At 44.3% G+C, this 23,027-nt stretch overlaps 1 protein-coding gene across 2 annotated transcripts in view; it reads right to left on the bottom strand.

Annotated features, from left to right (window-relative positions):
• LOC132237451 (HLA class II histocompatibility antigen, DR beta 5 chain-like) overlaps positions 1 to 23,027 on the bottom strand; it is a 93,925-nt gene that overhangs the window by 12,519 nt on the left and 58,379 nt on the right. The window contains exon 1 of one of the 2 annotated variants that reach the window (XM_059701958.1): positions 2,326 to 2,440. The exons of the other annotated variant lie outside the window; for it this stretch is intronic. Coding sequence (XP_059557941.1) covers positions 2,326 to 2,425 — 100 coding nt within the window. The 5' untranslated portion in view covers positions 2,426 to 2,440. Of the gene's footprint in view, positions 1 to 2,325; positions 2,441 to 23,027 lie in introns of those variants that run through there. 2 annotated transcript variants of the gene reach the window in all.

Here is a 23,027-nt window from a genome sequence, read left to right as displayed (position 1 = left end):
ACCACAGGGTCCAAGTTCCATCAGGGGCGGGGCCAGGGCCTCTGAGTGACAGGATGTGGGGGAAGGTTGCTGTATGTGGGGGAGGGGGCACATCTCAGGTGAAGGCAATGCCACCTCCTAATCAGATTCCATGGGTGATTACATCTGTAATTGCTGCAGGTGAGACAGGATGGTTATGAGAGTCACACACTCAAATGCAGGCCTGGTGCACAGTAACTGCCCACTGTGACGCTGCTCCATGCTGCAAGGACCAGATTTGTCTTATCCATGACTCCACCCTCCTCCCCAGGTGGAGACTGTCTGCTCTGGTCACTAATAAACAGTGGCTGTGGAATTGGTGGCTTTCACGACCAGTCACCTCTGCCTTAAAGGTCACTCCATGGCTCCTCGCTGATGACTGAGCATCTCTGGTTCTCCTGTCCCCCAGCTTCTCTTCAGGCTCCTTTGTTCTTATACTTTAGGTCCAGCTGACTCCCTGAGCCCAGCGCACAGTATTCCTGAAGTCCCTGCTCAGTGTCACCTGTAATCATCCCTCACGTCTTCAGCTCCAGTCCTCTCTTCAAACGGTCCAATCAGGTTCCATCTCATACACTCCACTGTCTGTGAACGTCACACCCACCAAACCCAGTGCTCACTGCTCTGCATGCTCTCACTTACCTGCCTCCTAATGGTTCTCACCCATCTGGCTACACGCTCCTGGAAAAATCTACTTCCCCGCACTGCCATACATCACTTTCTCTTGGTTTCCCTCAACACACTGCACCCCTTCTCAGTGTCCTCTGGGCTCATTGGCCCTTGGACCTCTGGGCTCCACCTTTGGCATTTTCTCCTCTGCTTCTCTCTCTCTCTCTCTCTCTCTCTCTCTCTCTCTCTCTCTCTCTCTCTCTCTTTCCCTCATCCTCCTACTCCTCCACTTCCCTGGAGTTAACACAGCACATGTGTCAATGACACAATCACAAACACCCCCTGCCCTGGCCAGCCATGAACTCCAGGTTCCTTTGTTAAACTAACCTCTTGACAGCTCCACACAAATGTCAAAAAACCATTTCAAATCTACATAAAAGATTTATTCCTAACCACCCCCTTCAAATTACTTCTTACACAATCCTTCCCATCTCAATACAGAGCTCCACCAAGTTTATTCAGATTGTCCAATATAAATTCCTTAGGGATTGTGACTCCTTCCCCATTTCATCCAGAATGAGTCATGGAAATATCTCCCCCAGATCTGCTCATGTCCCCTTTCCCGCTGCCTTTACTGCACACACTCACTGAAGCCCAAGCCCATCACCTGGGTGCTCTTCCATGCTCCTCAAGGGCCCCCCGACTCCACTTGTGAACCCCGCAATCCAATCCCCCCTGGTAGCTGGGGTTATTGTTTTTAATAAGCATACGTGAAATCTCCTTGTAACCCGTAGCAGTTCACATGTCTCTTCAGATAAAATTCAAACTTCTTACCCGCCCGTCAGGGCCCAATATGATTTGTCTCCCATCTCCCCAGCCTCTTCCTCTGTCAATGTCACTCCCCAGCTTGCTCGCCTGCTGCAGCCTCGCTACCCTTCTTCCTGCCCCTTCAACACGGCGAACACGTTCCCACACTCTGGCCTCTCCCTCTCCCTCTCCCTGGGACACTTGTCCCCTAGATCTTCACATGGTGGCTTCTCTCATCATCCAGGTCTCAAATGTCACTTCCTCAGGGAGAGCTCCCTTAGCACTTGAACTGATGTCAGGTGAATCCATGCTCTCTGTCCCGTAAACCAGGGGTATTTTTTTTCAAAGCAATTATTGCTCTGAATTTTTTCTGTCTTAAGGGGCTCAGGGAGAAAGGAAAGGAGATGGTGGTGAGGCCCCTTGATACATCTCACATAGTAGGGAGAGGCACCAGCATCACAGATTCTGCTGAGGACAGAACACAGGGTCCTCAAAGAGAGACCCTCTAATTCCTTTGAAACCCCATAAAATGCCAGAGAAACTTTCCTTTCAGGGATAACTCAATACAATAAATGGAGCACTGGGTGGGGGTTAGTCTGAAATCATTATTTCTCAATCCTCTCAAGACCCCGATGGAAGGGGACACGAGGCTGGGGAGAGTTTACTGGAGGCGAGGTGAGAGGAAACAGCTGAGATACATGGAGCCCCTTGCACATCTCATAGTGGCGAGCACCAGCTCCTTTTGTGATGGAAAGAATCGGAACCCATATGGTAAAGGCAGGTGGCCATTGTCGAAAATGCCACCATTTTCTAATGGACATGGCCTGGACACAGTGAAAAAGCTAATCCCTTTCTTCCTCCCCCCACAGCAGCTCACCCCCAAGGTGCACTTACTTGGTGTGTCCCTGGCCTGAGCCAGGGGAAGGCTCAGTGCCATCAGTGTCACCTTCAGAGCGGCCATGCAGGAACCTCCGGGGAACCGCAGACACACCATGCTGGAGCTCAGAGAGGACAGGGGCAGGGAGCAGGGGGGTCTCACTCAGTGAGGACTGTGACCCTTCTCCACCCACATCCCAATAACACCAACTGAGGAACTCATTTGTTTGTTCCATGATTGGGTCATCTCAATCCTGAGAACCAACCAACATCAGAGATGAACAGCATCATCTGTTGCTGGTCAGAGATTCAGTAGGAAGTTCCTCTTCTGAAATTTAAAATTTCCTGCATTAAAAGCATTGCTTTGATTTAGTGCTTTGAAGGTTTGGCCTGGTTGTGTCAGAAACACTGTGTTGGGCCCTATTGTGAGGCAGCTCTGCGCTGTCGGTGATGAGCACTCAAGTTGGAGCCTTTGGGAGCATTGGTCTCTCTCACTGCAGACAGAGCTGTTTTGCAAATGGATGAGTGTGTGTGCTGGGAGCTGAGAGGATGAGGGAGGTGATTGCAAGTTAGGAGGCCTTCAATTTTGTTCTTTTAAAAAAATCTTTATTGTTGAAACTATTACATAATTACATATGTCCCCTTTTTCCCCATTGACCTCTTCTAGCCCTCCCCCACCCCCACCTCCACCTCAGGCTCTCACCATCTGTGTCCCTGGGTTATGCATACACGCATACAAGTTCTTTGGTTGATCTCTTCCCCTGCCACCCACCCTCCCCTGCCTTCCCTCTGAGGTTCCATAGTCTGTTCTGTGATTCCATGTCTCTGAATCTATTTTGTTCATCAGTTTATTTTGTTCATCAGGTTCCACATATGAGTGAGATCATGTGATACTTGTCTTTCTCTGAGTGGCTTATTTCACTGTTTTATCTCAAATTAGTGTTGTAGATTTGAGGAAATGACTTAACCTCTTACAGTTAAAGCCACTGTGATCTTTCAGGTGGGAAAGGCTGTGGTTCCTTGGACACCTCGAGGAGCAGCTTCCCCTAGTAACTGATGACATGACAGGCTGGTAGCTGCTGATTGCAGAGTATAATCGGTGACTCTTTACAGGGAGGGATGTCACTGACTGAAGGAAAATGAAAGTTATTCAATAATTTAACCCAAGTGAAAGGTTTTTCAGGTTTCTCTCCTGGTGCTGTCACTGTGCTCAGGGCCGCTCCGGAACACACTGGAGAAAGGGGCCAGAGGAGGCGATCTGTGTGGGATGGAGGGAAAGTGCCTTTGGACAGCACTTACCCCACCAGTGTGATCAGCCAACTGTCCAAACCAAAGTGTGCAAGGGACTGGGAGACTGAGAAGGACTCAAAGCCAGCCTTTGGCACAGCAGCTCTGCATTAGAACAGCTAGTATTTCATGTGAAAAGCATTCAGTTCTTTCCTCCTGGTCCCCATTAGGATTTTCTCATTTTCTTTGGGGCATGCCCTCTTTTTAGTCAATTTCTCTTGCTTTATTCTAGGAAAAGATAGAAGAAGACATTGCTAATGAAATTATTACAGAGTGTTCAGGAAATGGAACTCAATGGGAAACTAGGAAGTACATTCTTTGATGTCATCATGTGATTTAGAACATCTAGTTCTACGTTACATAATCAGTACACGTTATACTAACATACATGTACCTCTCAGATCCTCAGTCAACTTGAAAGGACAGCTGTCCATTGAAGACCCGCGTTAATTCTCACGCTCCAGTTCTGACATGCAGTCCTCCACATGCCTGCATGTGTCTAGTGACAGGATACTGACCATGCTGCAGCGAAATGACTGCAACTGAGGGGGTGAAATGGAGGAAGATGGTCAAAAGGTACAAACTTCCAGCTAAGAAATACACAAGTCATCAGGATGTAATGCACAGCTAAGAGGGTAGATCTTAAAGCAGTGGTTCCCACCTTTTTTTTGGACATTCCCCACCTAAGCATCTCTAAAATCCTGATGTCGCTTCCCTCATGACATATAATTCTTATTATTTAAAAAGTGAACTCCTAGTCACGTGAAGGAGCCTAAAAGGCCATTAACTTGGCCTAAACAAGCTTCCAAACAACATGCATCCATGAATGAGAAATATAAAGAGCGAAAGGACAGTTGAAGTACTGAGGAAGAAGTCACTAAGAAATTGTTAAAAAAGATAATATGAAGTGATATGAAAAAATAGCAAATATAGTTTGAAAACATACAGTAGAGAACTGAAATGCATAAATATGCAGCAATATATAATTATATACTGTATAAGAGGCTCCTAGACCCATAAGAAATGCAAAACATTCATTGTTAATAACTCATTCTCAAATTGCCACCCTTAAAAATAAAATTAACCCTCTGTGAGGCATGTGCCACACATTGGGAACCACTGTCTTAAATGTTCCCATTACTAGAAAAGTTTAGTAAGTACGTGTGGTGTAGATGTTACCCAGATTTACTGTGGTGTCATTTCCAATATATACAAATACCCAATCTTTACGTTGTACACCTGAAACTAATATAACGCCGTATGTCAATTATACCTCCACATAAAAGTGCGTAAAATTTATTGAGCAATTTTGAGCACTTTACTCTGTACCCAGGATATACAGGGGCTTTCATTGCATCACATTTTTGTTTAATTCTCACATCATCTCGGTGAGCTCAGTGCCCTTCGTCCCTACAGTTGGAGAGAATAGAGTGATGGCGGTGGAAGGACCTTTGCAAGGACACAGGCAGTAACGGTGCCCTCCAGGCTGAGCCCAGTGATGTGTTCAGACCCACACGCTCAGCCACTGCACCGACCACCACGCACTCACCTTCTGAAGGGACTGTTCCTCCAGGAAAGCACTCCCCTCCCTCACTCACAGATGTGCATGCCCACAAGCTACTCCTTTCAGTGAGTGACCGTATTGGCCATAAACTGAGGCGGCTGCAGCGGAGCAATTCCAGTTCCTGGGCAAGATGCCCGCCTCACCATGGTCCCCTTCTCTGGAAATGACAAGGCTTGTATTTATCTTATGTAACAACACCCAGAGCTCCCCAACACACCTTCCCCTTCTTAGAGACAACAGTGGCCCCAATTCCTAAATCCAACCTACTGTTCTCATCAGTATTTCAGGCTTTTCAGCATGTTAAGTGCAAGTTAGACCATCTGAAATCAGACCAGAAAGTGTGTCTCACTTACTTTGGGAAAATATGTTTCTGTTAATGTTGAAAAGTCAGAATTTCTTGGCGAGGTTGGGGAGAAATCACTCCTGTTCCTGGATTTGAGAACAAACTCTGTCCCTCGACCCCAGTGGTAATTCAGTACTGTGGGCAGGTGTACAGAGGCAACTAGGAGAATATCACGTTTAATTTAGCAAACAGACAATCATAACTTACTCACAATTCACTAATCATGATGGGTGACAATCTGGGGAAGGCTAGCTAAGGTCCATCTCAGATTTGGATTAAAAAGAATGGCCAACAAATCAATTCTATATGAATACACTGAGATATAGTCAAAGAGAACATATCAAAATGTGTTTATACAAATTTGAAATAAAATTTAAAAATTATATCAATTTATTTTTTAAAAGAATGGAACCCCCTGGCTGGTGTGGCTGAGTGGTTGAGCATCGTACTGTGCACCGAAAGGTGGCCAGTTTGATTCCTTGTCATGTCACATGCTGAGGTTTCGGGTTTAGTTCCTGGTCCTGTGTATACAGGAAGCAAGATATAATATTTCTCTCTCACATCAATATCTCTCTCCCTCTTTTTTTATTTTTTTTTATTTTATAAAATGCAATATAATTTTTTTTATTAGTTAAGGTATTACAAATGTGTCCTCATCCCCCCTATTAATCTCCAACCTCCCCCCCCCCAACACTCATGCTCCCATCCCCCTGTTGTCCATGTCCATTGGTTTGGCTTATATACATGTATACAAGTCCTTCTGTTGATCTCTTCCCCTTAACCCCGCCTTCCCCTACTTTCCTTCTGGGGATTGATAGCCTTAAGCTGTTTCTCAGTCTTTGGATCTGTCCCTTTTCATCAGTCTATGTTGTTCTCTATAATCCACAAATGAGTGAGATCATGTGGTATTTATCTTTCTCTGACTGGCTTATTTCACTTAGCATAATGCTCTCCAGTTCCATCCATGCTGCTGAAAAAGGCAAGAGTTCTTTTTTTTTTTTTTTTTTTTACCGCAGCATAGTATTCCATTGTGTAGATGTACCACAGTTTTCTAATCCACTCATCTGCTGATGGGCACTTAGGCTGTTTCCAAATCTTAGCTATGGTGAATTGTGCTGCTATGAACATAGGGGTGCATATATCCTTTCTGATTGGCATTTCTGGTTTCTTGGGATATATTCCTAGTAGTGGGATCACTGGGTCAAATGGGAGTTGCATTTTTAGTTTTTTGAGGTAGCTCCATACTGTTCTCCACAGTGGCTGCACCAGTCTGCATTCCCACCAGCAGTACAGAAGGGTTCCTTTTTCTCCACATCCTCTCCAACACTTGTTGTTTGTTGATTTGTTGATGATAGCCATACTGACAGGTGTGAGATGATAACGCATTGTCGTTTTGATTTGCGTCTCTCGTATAATTAGTGACTTTGAGCAGGTTTTCATATGTCTTTCGGCCTTCTGTATGTCCTCTTTCGAAAAGTGTCTATCTAGGTCCGTTGCCCATTTTTTTTATTGGATTGTTTATCTTCCTTTTGTTAAGTTTCATGAGTTAACTGTAAATGTTGGAAATTAAACCCTTATCGGTGGTATCATTGGCAAATATGTTTTCCCACATAGTGGGTCTTCTTGTTGTTTTGTTGATGGTTTACTTCACTGTGCAAAAGCTTTTTATTTTGATGTAGTCCCATTTGTTTATTTTCTCTTTAGTTTCCATTGCCCTAGGAGCATTATCAGAGAAGAAATTCCTTCGGCATATGTTTGCGATTTCGCTGCCTGTGGACTCCTCTAGTATTTTTATGGTTTCCCGTCTTACGTTTAAGTCTTTTATCCATTTTGAGTTTATTTTTGTGTATGGTGTGAGTTGGTGGTCTAATTTCATCCTTTTGCATGTATCTGTCCAATTTTCCCAACACCATTTATTGAAGAGACTGTCTTGACTCCATTGTATGCTCTTGCCTCCTTTGTCGAATATTAATTGGGCATAGTGGTTTGGGTCGATTTCTGGGGTCTCTACTCTGTTCCATTGATCTATATGTCTGTTCTTGTGCCAGTACCAAGCTGTTTTAAGAACAGTGGCTTTGCAATACAGTTTGATATCTGGTATTGAGATCCCACCTACTTTGTTCTTTCTCAGGACTGCTGCAGCTATTCGGGGTCTTTTTTATTCCAGATGAATTTTTGGAACGTTCGTTCTAGATTTGTGAAATATGCTGTTGGTAATTTAATGGGGATTGCATTGAATCTATAAATTGCTTTGTGTAGTATGGACATTTTGATGATGTTGATTCTACCAATCCATGAACACGGTATATTCTTCCATCTGTTTATGTCTTCCTCTGTCTCTTTTTTCAGTGTCCTGTAGTTTTTGGCATATAAGTCTTTTACCTCCTTAGTTAAGTTTATTCTTGGGTATTTTAATTTTTTTGGTGCAATGGTAAATGGGATTGCTGTTTTAGTTTCACTTTCTGTAAGTTCACTATTGATGTAAAGAAATGCCATGGATTGCTTAGCATTAATTTTGTATCCTGCTACATTGCCGAATTCATTTATTAAGTCTAATAATTTTTTGATGGAGTCTTTAGGGTTCTCTATGTACAGTATCATGTCATCTGCAAATAAGGACAGTTTTACTTCTTCTTTTCCAATCTGGATGCCTTTTATTTCTTCTTCGTGTCTGATTGCAACGGCTAGTACTTCCAGTACTATGTTGAACAGGAGTGGTGAGAGGGGGCATCCCCGTCTTGTTCCTGTTTTTAGGGGAAATGGTTTTAGTTTTTGCCCATTGATTATGATGTTGGCTGTGGGTTTGTCATATATGGCTTTTATTATGTTGAGGTATGATCCCTCAATTCCTATCTTGCTGAGAGTTTTTATCAAGAAAGGGTGTTGGATTTTGTCAAATGCTTTTTCCGAATCAATTGATATGACTATGTGGTTTTTTCTCTCAATTTGTTTATGTGATGTATCACATTTATTGATTTGCGGATATTGTACCATCCTTGCATCCTTGGGATAAATCCTACTTGGTCATGGTGTATGATCTTTTTGATGTACTGCTGGATCCGATTTGCTAGGATTTTGTTGAGGATTTTGGCATCTATGTTCATGAGGGATATTGGCCTATAATTCTCTTTCATTGTATTGTCTTTATCTGGTTTTAGGATTAGGGTGATGTTGGCTTCATAGAATGAGCTGGGAAGTGCTCCTTCCTCTTGGATCTTATGACATAGTCTGAGGAGGATAGGTTTTAGGTCTTCCTTGAATGTTTGGTAAAACTCCCCTGTGAAGCCATCTGGCCCCGGGCTTTTGTTTTCTGGAAGCTTTTTGATGACTGCTTCGATTTCCTCCATAGTTATTGGCTTATTGAGATTTTTAGATTCTTCCTGGTTAAGTTTTGGAAGGTTGTATTTTTCTAGGAATATGTCCATTTCCTCCAGGTTGTCTAGTGTGTTGGAGTAGAATTGTTCATAGTATTTTCTAACAATCCTTTGTATTTCTATGGGGTCTGTTGTTATTTCTCCTCTTTCATTTCTGATTTTGTTTATTTGGGTCCTCTCTCTTTGTTTCTTGGTGAGCCTGGCTAGAGGTGTATCAATCTTGTTTATCCTTTCAAAGAATGAGCTCTTGGTTTTGTTGATCTTTTGTATTGTTTTTTTGGTCTCTATGTCGTTTATCTCCGCTCTGATCTTTGTTATTTCCTTCCTTCTGCTTACAGTGGGCTTTTTTTGTTGCTCTCTTTCTAACTCTTCGAGTTGTAGAGTTATGTCATTTATTCTCATTGTTTCTTGTTTCTTGCAGTAGGCTGGTAGAGCTATGAACTTCCCTCTCAAGACTGCTTTCTCTGTGTCCCATAGGTTTTGGATTGTTGTGTTTTCATTGTCATTTATTGCCATGATGTTTTTTATTTCTTCTTTGATCTCTCTGGTAACCCAGTCATTGTTTAATAGCATGCTATTTAGTCTCCATGTGTTTGATTTTTCTGGATTGTTTTTGTTGTAGTTGATTTCCAGTTTTATGCCTTTGTGGTCTGAGAAGATGCTTGATATGATTTCAATTTTCTTGAATTTGAAGCGACTTTGTCTGTGACCCAATATATGGTCTATCTTTGAAGATGACAAATGTGCACTTGAGGAGAATGTATATTCTGTGGCTTTGGGGTGAAATGTTTGTTCTGAAGGGGTCAATTTATTCCATCTGATCTAGTGAGTCATTTAGGATTGATGTTTCTTTGCTGAGTTTTTGTTTAAAGGGTTTGTCCAGTGGTGATAATGGGGTGTTAAGGTCCACTACTATGATTGTATTGCTGTCAATCTCTCCCTTGATCTTCTCCAGAAGATTTCTTATGTATTAGGGTGCTCCTATATTGGGTGCATATATATTTACCAGAGTTATTTCTTCTTGTTGTACTGCTCCCTTTAATATTATGAAGTGGCCTTCTTTATCTCTTTCATGTCCTTCACTTTGAGATCTAATTTGTCAGATATAAGTATTGCTACCCCGGCTTTTTTTTCCACTTCCATTGGCCTGAAAAACCTTTTTCCATCCCTTCACCATCAGTATGTGTGCGTCTTTTTTTCTGAGGTGGGTTTCCTGTAGACAGCAGATATATGGGTCATGTTTTCTTATCCACTCATTTACCCTATGCCTTTTGACTGGGGAATTTAATCCATTTACATTTAAAGTTATTATTGATAGAAACTTGTTAGTCACCATTTTTGTTCTTTACCGCTGCATTCCTTCTTTGTTTTCTGTTTTTTTCTATTTACAGCAGACCCTTCAGCATTTCTTGCATTGCTGGTTTGGTTGTAATAAACTCCCGTAGACCGTTTTTGTCTGTGAAGCTCCTGATTTGACCCTCAATTTTGATTGATAGCCTCGCTGGGTACAGTATTCTTGCATTCAGACCCTTCCTTTGCATGACTTTATATATTTCATTCCATTCCCTTCTTGCCTGATGTGTTTCTGTTGAGAAATTGGTCGCTAGTCTGATGGGGGATCCTTTGTAGGTAACTTTCTGTCTCTCTCTGGCTGCTTTTAAGATTCTTGCTTTGTCATTTGTGTTTGCCAATTTAATTATTATGTGCCTTGGTGTCAGTCTTTTCGGGTTTATTTTGTTTGGGACTCTGTGAGTTTCTTGGATTCGTGTGAGTTTTTTCCTCCCTATATCAGGGAAATTTTCTGTTACTATTTTTTCAAACAGGTTTTCTATTCCTTGCTCAGTTTCCTCTCCTTCTGGCTCCTCTATTATTCGGATGTTGTTTCGTTTAGCATTTTCCCAGAGTTCTCTTAGACTCTCCTCCTGCTTTTTCATTTTTTTTCTAGAAGCTGTTCTGTTTGAGTATTTTTTCCTACCTTGTCTTCTAGCTCGCTGATGCGGTCCTCTGCTTCATCTAGTCTACTGTTGATGCTTTCTATTGAGTTCTTTATAGCAGTGATGGCATTTTTCATTTCTTCTTGGTTTCTCTTCATTTCCTCTTGGTTCTTCTTCATTTCCTCTTGGTTCCTACACATATTGTTGAATTGGTCTTCCATTCTTTTCATCCACCTTATGGCCATTTCTCTGAATTCTTTCTCTGACAGGTTGCTTGCCTCGATTGCCTCAATTTCGTTTACTTCCTTTTCTGATGATGCCTGTTTTTCTTTCATATGTGGGTTGGTTCTTTGTTTCACCATGATCTCTCTTCTCAAGGTGTTTGGTTATGTAGTTCTCTCTCTGCTGCGTTGATTTAAAGGCACAAAATACAACACAACAAGGCACAACGTACAAGGCACTGAACAAAATGTATTCACGATATTAATAAAACCAAATAAAGGTGACCCCCTGAGCGAAGAGAATTAGGGGATAAAGAAGAAAAAAGAGAAAAAGATAAAGAGAAAAATAAAAAACAAAAAGGAGTGCCAAAATGAGATTGGGAAAAGGGAGAGAAGAAAAAAACAAAGAGACCAAAAAAAAAAAAAAGTAAGAGAATGAAATAGATGTGGAGAAGAGGCTATTTGTATGGGGAGAAAACTCCAAGAGAACTGCAACTAATCTCAATGAATTCCAGCAGCAGATCCCTGGAGATTAATGCAAACTACAAACAACCACTAGTCTCAAGCGAGGCAAGGGAAAACAGAAGCACAAAAATAACCAGAGAAAGAAAAAGTAAGCAAAACAGAAAAATGAAAATGAAAAACAAAACAATCTCCCAAACAAGCATAAAAACCCCCAATATACTCAAAATCAAGCAAACACTAGCAAAACGACAGAGAGAGAGAGAGAGAGAGAGAGAGAGAGAGAGAGAGAGAGAGAGAATTGGATAGTGAAGAAAGATAAGAGAGAGGTGTATATGGATTTAGAGCAAGGGATTGGAAATTAGATATATAAGTAGGGTGAAATTTATACTGTGGGTAAAAAGAAGGAATAGGGAAAATCTAAAGCAGGAATAGGGTAAGAGAAACAGGACAACAGAAGGGGAAAAGTGAGGAAGAGAGTTTTGGCTTATGTGAAATGTGAGATAGAGAGAAATGATGCTAAAGGAATAATGAAAATAGATCGTAGAACACTAATCCCAAAATAAAATAAAGAAAAATAAAAAATAAAAAAAATAAAAAATAGACACTTGAAAAAATGGTAAAATGATAGCAGTAATACTGGTTAAAAAATGTAGTAATTAAAAAGGTAAAATCAGGTGATGAAAAAAGTAAAAAAAAATAATAAAATAGGTTCTTAATGAAATGGTGAAAAAAGAATTAAAAAAATATATAAAAATATGCAGTAGTGAAGGTGCTTCAGATCTTCTACTCTTCTTTTTGGCATGCCTTAGTCCTGCCAGGCATTCAGGGGAGTGTTGTATTTCCCTGCGACACACTGTCCCTCCGTGCAGTAAACCACAGACCTGATTTTAAGGCAGGTTGTATTTGTTTACCAGACTGCCTTTATTTGTGATCACAAAAGAGACAGTTCGTGGCCCTGCCTCTGGGTGGCAGTGTGTCTGGATTGACCTCTGAGGCTATAAGTCCTCTCTATCAGTAGGGTGTTTTTTTTCTCTATTGTACTTGAAACTGAATTGGGAAAGTCCACTGCCCAGAGCTGGTTCTTTAATAGTTTCTGCCTGCTCTGTTTCCCAGGCTCCCCAAACAGAACTTTCCCCTACAGGCTCTGCGAATGACCCCAGCTGGGGAATCCCATGCACTGGGTTTAATAATCAAATGCACGGATCTAAGGGGAACTGTAACAAGGGCCTGATACGTTGTGCGAATTCGCAAGACTCCACCTTCCAGGTCTGTGCACAGTCTCCGCGCGCAGTCTCCACGCGCCCACTCGCCCCTGGCACCAAGCAGCCGGCAGACTGGCACAGTCCAAGGCTGCTTTTTTACATCCAGTCCAGCTATGGGCTTATTTTTAGCGTTCCCTTCTACCAGCAGCCCTGTGGGGCCCCTTCCCCACTCGCGGGTCACGTTGTTCCCAACAGCTGCGGACTCTGTGGGGCGCAGATTTTGCCCCGCGCACGCGCAAGCTCGGTCCTCTCTCCAACCCGAATTGCAAACTGCACCTTTAGGGGAAGTCTAACCTTTCCGTGAGAAGAAGCAGTGCTCTTCTGAGTTAACGCAGTCACGCTGCTTGAGATCCCTTGTTTCCAGGTTAGTAGCTGATCTCTAGATGCTGGCAACAACCACCCAAGATGGTGCAGTCTCTGCTGCTTAGCTGGCGCACCGAGAGAGGTTTCAGCCGCAGTCTCCAACCGTCCTTTTTTCCTGGGGGTTCTCGGTCTTTCCCAGCTGCAGACAGTCTCTCAGCTGAAAATCCTCTGCCTATTTGGGCTGTATGTTACCCGTTTCAGCTGCTCACCCTTATCAGCTCCAGGACAAGGCACAGGACACGTCCGTTTATACCTCCGCCATTTTCCCTCCTCTCTCTCTCCCTCTTGACGTATGGTAGCAATTGAAAGGCCAAGGACTACACCCTCCATCTTACCCTGGGTCCTTCATTTTTTGGGAAGCCATGTGCTCGGCAAGGCTTTTCCCCCAGAATCCCAAGACTCTGCTAGCCACACCCAGGATTTCTTTAAACTAACCAATGACAATCAAGGGAAGTGCGCGCCATAGAGATGACCACATCCTGTGTAAGGAGACACCGACTTGTGCCTGGCCAATCCGCAGGGCCCACAGTCCCCTCTCCTCCCCTTACTCCACCCCCCTATAAAACTTCTCTACCCACTGGGCTAGCCCTCTCTCTGCCACTTGCTGCTGCATCAGTAAGGAGGGTAGGGGAGCCAAGCCCAGGTTTGAATAAAAGACTTTCTGCTTTTGCATCAGACTCGGCTGGCTCCCTGGTGTGGTCTCTTGGGGATCCTGAAATCTGGGCATATCATTTGGGGGCTCGTCCGGGATTCCCAAGACCATTGAGGGACACCTGATCCAGAGAGTCTGACTGACCACGGTAGGTGTCTGTGTTGTTGTGTGTTCTGTTCTGTGAGAGCTCAGAAATCTGTAAGTGCCTGAAACAGTCTAGGTCAGGGGTGGGCAAACTTTTTGACTTGAGGGCCACAATGGGTTCTTAAACTGGACCAGAGGGCTGGAACAAAAGCATGGAAAGAGTGTTTGTGTGAACTAATATAAATTCAAAGTAAACATCATTACATAAAAGGGTACGGTCTTTTCTTTTTTTAGTTTTATTCATTTCAAACAGGCCTAATCCGGCCCGCGGGCTGTAGTTTGCCCACAGCTGGTCTAGGTGGATGCACTGAGGGATCATGGGCGGGAGGAGTCGGGCGATGCCCTGATCCTCCATTTGGAGGGGTGTAGTTTTGCTTCCGTGGAGTCGGAAGGTCTTTAGAACCCCCTCAATCTGAGACGAGGTGGGTCGCTTCCACTGGTTGGCGCATGGCCATCGTCTACCTTCTGGTTTTGCTTCCACGGAGTTGGAAGGCTCTGTTTTCGGGCCCTTTTAGTTTTCTGTGTTTGTATGTTTTTTTCTGTGGACTTACTGGACTGACGTTATGGGATGGACTCAGACTGCTCCTTTGGGTATTGTGATTGATAATTTCAAGGAGATTGGGGGAGGCTTTAGAGCTCCCTCAGGAGTTGGGAAATTGTTAGGAATTGGATGGATTGTTTAAACTCTGAATGAATGTCTGGTGAAAGTGTGTAAGTGTGGAGGGAGGTGGCCTGCCCTCTCTCTTCCTTTGTGTGGCTCCACGACTTCTGTCAGGCGGGCATCTGAGTAAGGATCTGTGAAAACAGGTCACCCCTCCCCAAGTAAATGCGTCTGGGATTTCTGTGCACGTGTAGAAAGAAAAGCTGGCTTAAAACTAATGCGCGCACTGTCCAATTTTGGAAAGAGTTTTGAGCTGGAATCTCTTTGCAAATGTGGAGGATGGAACCCAAGACTGATCGTTTACCCAAAGGGAAAAAAAAAGATGCTAGCTAGATTCTAGCAGAAGGATTGGCGTTTCCATAATAAAGAACAGTTTTTAAATGCTAAGGAAGAATGTTAAGGCTGGCTTCCCAAGGAAGAATGTGGTCAATTTACATCTGAAAAGACCAGGTAGGCCAGAACCTGTTTTGCAAGGCTCAAATGTGGTTTTCCAGAGCCGCATGAAAGTAAAAAGTAAAGTTTACTCTAATTTGCCTCATGAAAAATCTAAAGAACAGAATTAAATCTATTGGTTGAATATTGAGAAATGCTGAATATTTAACTTGCCAGCTAAAAGTTTAAGGTTCAGATTGAATTGGGAAAAATTATGTAATTGTAATAACTAAATGCCTTTGCTTATTGGTCTGATTGAGAAGAGAGGATTGATTTTGTGACCTCAACTGAAGATTTTTGATGCAAGGACCAGTTTAAATTTAATTGATATTCTTTAAAATTATTATAAAAGGTATAAACAGCTAATAAGATTTCTGTTTGTCTACAATACAGCCACATGACTTGCCGCTCCCCTGGGGGCAGCCATCTTGAAACAGCAAAGGCCCCTCCCTCTGATTTAGCAATGTCTCACTGAGACAGGATGGAATTTCAGGGGTGGAGCTTTAAGGCGGAGTTTTATGGGGCAGGAAGTGTGCTTCCCTCGTGGATTAATTTTAAGCTATCTCTTAAATCTAGAAAACCCTGCTTTCCTTAAACTAAGGACAATTAAAGGTTATGTCAAAGTCTTTAAAAGGGACTGATAGCAGTAATCCAATTTCTAAAGTAAAGTACGATTATTTCAGGTAGAAACTGGTTTCATACTGATCTTAGAGGGCACATTTTTTCTTTTCCTGGGAGGGACAGCGCAGCTGTCCCAGGGTTGGAGGGCTCCAGTTCAGTGTTCTGGAGACCCAGGACATGACTAAGTATAACCTATGTTACCCAAGGACTCTAGATAATGTGTTTACCCAAAGCTGTGGTTTAGATTGTATGCTGTCTCTGCTTCTGTAAATTGATCTGTCCTTATTGCTTAAATATGTATCTTTGTTGTTTAAAATTGTTTAACTAGTGAAATTTCTGTGTCTCTTAAAAAATTTTTTTGAATGTATTGCTAATCTGAGGAATGTTAATTATTTACATGTCACCTAAAAATTAAGGCTAAGAGTTCTAACTAATTGGAAAGCATGGCTTTGGTGTTATGGGAGGAAATAGAAATGTTAAATGGATGGTAGACCAGTGAGCTGGGACTGGTCACTGGTGGCGGATTGTGAGAAGGGCTGGATGCGGCCTAACTTCTCCTTCCTTGGTACCCCTGAAACTTCAGAGGGTACTTCTGGCCTTGGTTTTCTTGGTTTTTGGTTTTGGATTTGTTTGTTTGTTTGTGATGAGTACCGTTTCTATCTGGATGAGACATAGGTCAAGAATCCTGTCCTGGGATGTGGGAAAGGGAGGCTCCCACATCTGTTCCTGTCAGGCCCCCATCAGGGGACTTGGGTGGTGTTCCTGCTATCTGCTCAAGATCCCAAGACTGTAAAAGTACTTGTTCACTGAAAGGGTGTAAGTGTAAATATTTATTTGATGTTTGAATGTCTACTTGGGTATAATTATTTGTTCAGGTAAGTGTGGAAGCCTGCGGGAAAAAAAAAACACACACGCTTGATTTCTTTAAGGCTGAGTGCTCTGACCGATAGCAAAGCGCCCTGAGCGGCTGCGGGGATCTTTCCCCAAGGGCGCTTGCTCTCTATCAGAGGTGGAATCGACCCGCCTAACTGGTAAACATCTCTGTCTGTTTGTTTGCTGGGAACTTTGATTTGCTATGTGATATTCTGTGCTGGGTTGGGATTTTGGAATTCTGGGGTAGATTTAAAAAGTATTTGTGGCTTTTCTAGTCTGAATGGGACATTTAAGGGTGGGGGCTCACAGTTCCTCAGGGCAGAGATTTCATGGGCCCTTCCCCCTGCCTGTGCTGAATTAAATAATACAGGCCAGTGTCATTTGGCTTGCTGGTTAAAGGAAGACAATGGGCCTTAGAATCTATAAAGGTGGGCAGGAATGAAGCTGGTCAAATGTACTGAAAGGGTTTGGTACCTTTTGCTGCTAGCAAAGGAGGGGCTGATATCCTCTTCTAGCGCACTCCCTTGAAAGAGGCCTGGTTGCAGCTCTGCCACAAAGGGAACTGGTAGAAAGGCAAGAAAGCAGAGCACTGTAATGAATAAACAGGGTTATCTAGAAGCCATCAGGACTTTGAAGTTCTCCAAGAGAGGAGGACTCTGACTCGGAGACTGGCCGAAACCTGGTTGGGTTGGGAGAACCGGAGGCTATGATAGGATCCGACAACGGACCAGCCTTTATTTCACAAGTAATGTAGGTAGTAACCAGAGCTATTGGGGCAAATTGGAAATTACATTGTGCTTATAGACCCCAGAGTTCAGGGCAGGTAGAAAGGAACCATGGAGACTGGCGGGGACTGGGTGGCTCTCCTGCTGTTTGCCCTTTACCAGGTAAGGAACTCCCCTTACACCCTGGGCTTTACTCCCTATGAAATCATCTTTGGCAGGCCACCCACTATCATTCCTAACCTTAAAGCTGACTTTCTTGCTGCAAGAACTATCTCTTTCCTTGAGAGGGCTCCACAGGGCACACGAGGACATTTGGCCGCACCTCCGCGCCATCTACGAGACCGACCCAACCCCAACTCCTCATCAGCACAGACCAGGAGATTGGGTCTATGTCAGAAGGCACCGCCGGGAGACCCTCGAGCCACGTTCAAAGGGTCCCTACACTGTGGTGCTGATGACCCCCACTGCTATCAAGGTAGACGGCATCGCAACCTGGGTCCATCACACTCACGTCCGGTCAGCGGACCCATCAGTGATCCTGGAAGACTTTGTCACCAAATGGAGTGTTGATCGAGATCAACGCAACCCGCTCAAGCTCAAGCTACGACGTGCTAGACCTGCCTGATGCTGGTAACATTGCTCGTGATCACTCCTGCTACTGGGAGCCCCCACAATACTGTGTAATAGACTTAGATAATGCCTACATCTTCATGGACATGGCTCCAAAGAGACAAAGAAAATGTATAGGAAGGTCAAGAATAGACTTTAGTATCACATGTTTAGTAGCAGAAGATTTGGCTGCCTGAAGCGGCCATGATGCCAATATTATGTTTCATTGTATTGCTATGTTATATTGACCTTTGATTCTTTTGCAGGTTTGAATGTATGTTGGCTGTCCTGGAAGGGGACTGTGTGGGGTGACCCCCAAAAGTAAAGGGTGTCTAGCTGCCAAGAGGGCAGGTGCCCAACAGGGCAGGGAAGAGTGCCATCAAGTTTTGGTCTCTGTTGAAAAACAGTTGACAGTTGGCAGCCTATATACTATCTTGCAGGCCTGCATAACCATGCCCATGTCAGGGGTAGTACAAACCTCAACTGTAGAAAGCTGGAAAAAGCCTGTTTAGAATAGAAGGTCTGAGGCATGGTTATGTATAGAAAGAAGGTTTTATGCCAACAGTTACTGTTTTGTTATAAATCCATGAAAAGGAATTAGCAAGGAAGATCAGTATATTTTTCTCCTTATGTAATTCCTCTGAAATATGGCAATGCTAAATAAGTCATGGCAATACATTTCTTTGCATATATTCAATAAGACTGGTTCCCAATAGTGGTTTTATTAACGGAAAACTTTGACTGGAGTATCATGTTTTAAAGAGCCCTGTCTGAGCTCTAAAGACTTAAAGCCAGTGAGAATGCCATGAAGAATGCCTGGTATCCTGCTTGGAAGCCCTGAAGATGGCTGGTGCTGGAGCATCAGGCCCATGCCCTACCATCACTGGCGGTTGGTAAGAGTAGAAGGGGAACAGTAAAGATGCCTCTGCATCCCTGCAGAGCCCCCACACACTCTGGGCCACAACGAGTAGGAGGGCTACTGAGATGGGCCTTAAAGCCTAGAGCGTGGGCTCAGGTGGAGTTGCTACAGGTGAGGGATTCACTAACTCAGCAGATAATGCAGGCAGGCCTGATGGCAGCTGGATGGCTTGGCTTCCTGGCCATATGGGGCACATTAAGATTCAACCATGAGATTCCAGCAAAGGTAGTCAGTTACCATTCTTGTTGTGTTTATGCAAACATCAGGACAGTAGATAAATTAATTTTGATTTGGCTTTTTGATAGCCATGGAGGAATTTTAAGAAGAAAAATCCTATTTCAATAGAAGTTGTTAAAGCTGAAATGGTTTCTTTCCCTTCCACCAGACCATTTGTTAAGCGTATAGGGATAGTTCAGTTGATAGTTCTGTGTGCCCAGTATGGGACACTAGCAACGGTGAAATGGAAATGCAGTCCGTCTCATGATTGAGCCGGAAGTTCCAAGACAAAGTGGGGAATGAAAGGGCGAGGACTACGCCCTCCATCTTACGCTGGGTCCTCCATTTTTTGGGCAGCCATGTGCTCGGCAAGGCTTCTTCCCAGAAGCCCAAGCCTCTGCTAGCCACACCCAGGATTTCTTTAAACTAACCAATGACAATCAAGGGAAGTGCGCGACATAGATATGACCACATCCTGTGTAAGGAGACACCGACTTGCGCCTGGCCAATCCGCAGGGCCCACAGTCCCCTCTCCTCCCCTTACTCCACTCCCCTATAAAACTCCTCTTCCCACCGGGCTAGCCCTCTCTCTGCCACTTGCTGCTGTGTCAGTAAGGAGGGTAGGGGAGCCAAGCCCGGGTTTGAATAAAAGACTCTCTGCTTTTGCATCAGACTCGGCTGGCTCCCTGGTGTGGTCTCTTGGGGATCCTGAAATCTGGGCATAACAGCAATCATCTCAGGTAGAAACTGTAGTTTAACTCTGACCCTGCTGTTTGGCTTTACAATAGAAAAGTTATTTTGATTTTCTGAATTATATAAATCATCTCATTAGATTGAATGCCTTATTGATTGTAATGTGAATACCCCATTGGTTGTGGTCATACTGGTTTTGGAAAGCACATTCCTCTGTACCTGTGAACCAGGACAGCACAATTATCCCAAGACCTGAGGGTTCCAGATAATGTTTCCCTGTCAACTCAGTGGTCCCAAGATCAGTACAGCACAATTTCTCTAAATTGCGTCGATGGCTCTAGATAATGTGTTCCTGTCAACCCAGTGGTCCCAGATAATGCATTTCTGTCAACTCAGTGACCCAGGGACCCAAAACTATAATTAACATTCTTAATTCTGCTTATGTAAACTGCTTTTTTGCAAACCAGGTTCCTCATTCCAAACCCTGGGATGTAATCAATAACTTTTTGATTTTTGCCTATATAAGTCTGGTGTTTGCAGCCATTTTAGCACTTCGAGATTTGGGAGAGTGTCAAGGCCAGCCTGACAGGTTGAGCCGGGCTGAGGCAGGGAGGTGGGAATTGAGAAAAGAAGGAAAGACAGGAAAGCGGGATCGGGAGGACTACAGCTCTCGAGGAACTGAAGCAAATTTATTAACTACTCAATGCCTTTTATACACAACACACTGAATAGGAGGTCTGTCAAGAGGAATGTATTCTTTGTTCCTCTTAATGTCTAAGGGAGAGACACAGCAGAAGGACAAGTTCTCAGTACAGCATATCTCAGTAAATAGTTACAGAATTCTTGGTAAGCCATGAAAGGCTGTTCTCATTCTACAAAGGTTGTTCTCATTCTACTGATAACCGCCATCCAAACAAGTCTGGGAAAACTGTGTGGGTAAGGGTTCCAGCCTAGCTAGCCCCTTCAGGTGCAAGGACCTTGTCAGCTTATACCTGGTCCCCAACAGGAGAGCTAAATTCCCCCCTCAGAGTTCCGGATTGCAATAAATGTGACTCTTTAATTTGACTTCTTGAGGCAAACTTCTGTGATTCACAGGGTACATTACAACACTCTCCCTTCCTCTTTTTAAATTAATTAAAAAATAAAATAATGTATCAACAACTATAACTTAATTCTGTATGTTGTCCAGTTCCATGTGACAAAAGTGCTGCTTTTATATCTCACACTTTTCCTCAGAGCTGATTCAATAGGAGGAGAGTTCAGGTAAAGCAACGTTACAGCGGCCCCCACAGGGTCTGTCCTGCAGGTGGTCCCCAGGCCGGACCTCCCACTGAGCAGGAGGGGAGGCAGCCCTGCTCTGCTCCGCAGGAAACTTGGGCTCCGTCCTAGACAAAGGCTGTTGACTTGGTTTCTGGGGGACAGTGGTTGTCACTTCAGAAGTCGTCTCTGATCTTCACGCTTGGGGCCCCAGCTTTGTGTTTAAGGAAAATTAATCACAACATCTTGGGAAGAAAAGAGTAAAAGCAGAAGCATAGATTTAAATTTATTTTATTTTTATTGATTTCAGAGAGGAAGGGAGTGGGAGAGAGTGAGAAACATCAACAATGAGAGAGAATCATGGATCCACTGCCTCTTGCATGCCCTCCCACCCGGGCATGTGCCCTGAGCAGGAATAGAACGGTGACCACCTGGTTCATAGGTCAATGATCAACCACGGAGCCACCACGGCTGGGCTAGAAACACAGATGTTTGTGGAACAACAGGCATCTTGCCATGAGCAGCATCACACAGGGTCTTGAGTCCTACCCTTGTCACCCCATGGACTCACGTGTGCTGAGCCTGAAAGGTTGCAATAAACCTGGGAAACGGGCATTTGGTGATCAGCACAGGCAGCATGGAGTGTCTGTCTCTTGTCAGAGTCGTCTCAGAACATTCTCATCATTTCCAGAAAGCCCCCACCGCTAATGGGAACTTAAAGTGAGTAGCAGGCTATCGGTCCCTATAGTTAAGGGGGAAGTGGGTAGATTGGGCCAAGGTCTTCTTACCACGGAAGACACGTATCCGTGAGGGGAGGCCGTGCCACGGACAGGCCACGCTAGCTCTCGGCACGGCCGGCAGTCCTGCCCGGTGAGAGGCAGCGATGTCCCCCGTAGGGACGTCGGACGGACCCGTCTTCCCACGAAGCTGGTTGGCAGGGCTTCCTCGGCTTCTGAAGTCCATTCTCTGACCTCGCTGATCTGCACTTCATGACCCTCAGCCCAGCGCGAACTTTAGATCCAGAGTGTGTGCAGGGAGGGGCCCAGGGAGAGCAGCAGAGGGAGCTCACAGGCCGCCCACTGTGCTGTCAGCAGGGGTTTCCCTTCCCTCTCTCTGACCCAGGCCTGTGGTAACCATGTCCTGGAGAAGAACCCAATTCTGCATCCAGCACAAACACTGGCCAGAGGGTTTTTCTAAATTCCACCTTGTATTCCACCAGCCACTGCCCATGATCCCAGGTCTGTGCCCACAATGTTGTTTCTTTTATTCAAAATAAATGATAAAATATGTGCCAGTGATTTTGGGGATAGTCCGTCCTTATGGAGAAGGAAGTTTCTCCTCAGGAGAGTAAACTGTCTAACACTCCCTCTCCCGGGGTGAATGCGATCCCCCGCGGCCTGGCCCCTCTTCCTCAGGTGCCGGGAGCACCGTGCCACCCTGCAGGGCCATGTGGAGACCACTCGCTAATCACTGCAGGGTCCCTATTGGGCCACACGGGTCACAAGCAAGACAGAGAGCAAAACGGGTGCTGTTACACGGGCATCTGGACACGCTGAGGATGACCTGGAGGCCTAAGATACCCTGTCAGTTTCACAATCCCGAATTTGGGACCCGACCTTAAAAAAAAAACTCCCAGGGAATCTGATCAGTAGTGAAAATAAAAGCAAAGGGACAGTTAATGAGAACTTCTCTACGCCATCGCCGGTCTGGTTCAGTGGATAGGGTGTTGGCCTGTGGACCCAAGGGTCCCAAGTTCCATGGGTTTCATTCTGGTCAAGGGCACGTACCTGGGTTGCAGGCTCCTCCCCAGCCCTGGGCCCAGGTCATGGCTTGTGCAGGAGGCAACCCATCGATGTGTTTCTCTCACATCGATATTTCTCTCTGTCTTTCTCTCTCTTCCACTCTCTCTAAAAGTCAATGGAAAAATATCTTCGTGAAAGGATTAAACAAATAATAATAAAATAAAATAAAAAGGATGACAAACCCCTTTAGACATTATCTAACCATGACTACACCATCAACCAGGGAATGCTTTCTAACAGCCACAGCGGAGGGCACGTGAGGACACAGAATGTGAGGTGGCTCCAGGAGTGCGCACCCCATGG

The sequence above is a fragment of the Myotis daubentonii genome, chromosome 6 (genome assembly GCF_963259705.1).
Source record: "Myotis daubentonii chromosome 6, mMyoDau2.1, whole genome shotgun sequence".
NCBI classification, from domain to species: domain Eukaryota; kingdom Metazoa; phylum Chordata; class Mammalia; order Chiroptera; family Vespertilionidae; genus Myotis; species Myotis daubentonii.
The sequence above is the reverse complement of the archived record's forward strand: the minus strand, read 5'-3'. Positions and strand labels throughout refer to the sequence as shown.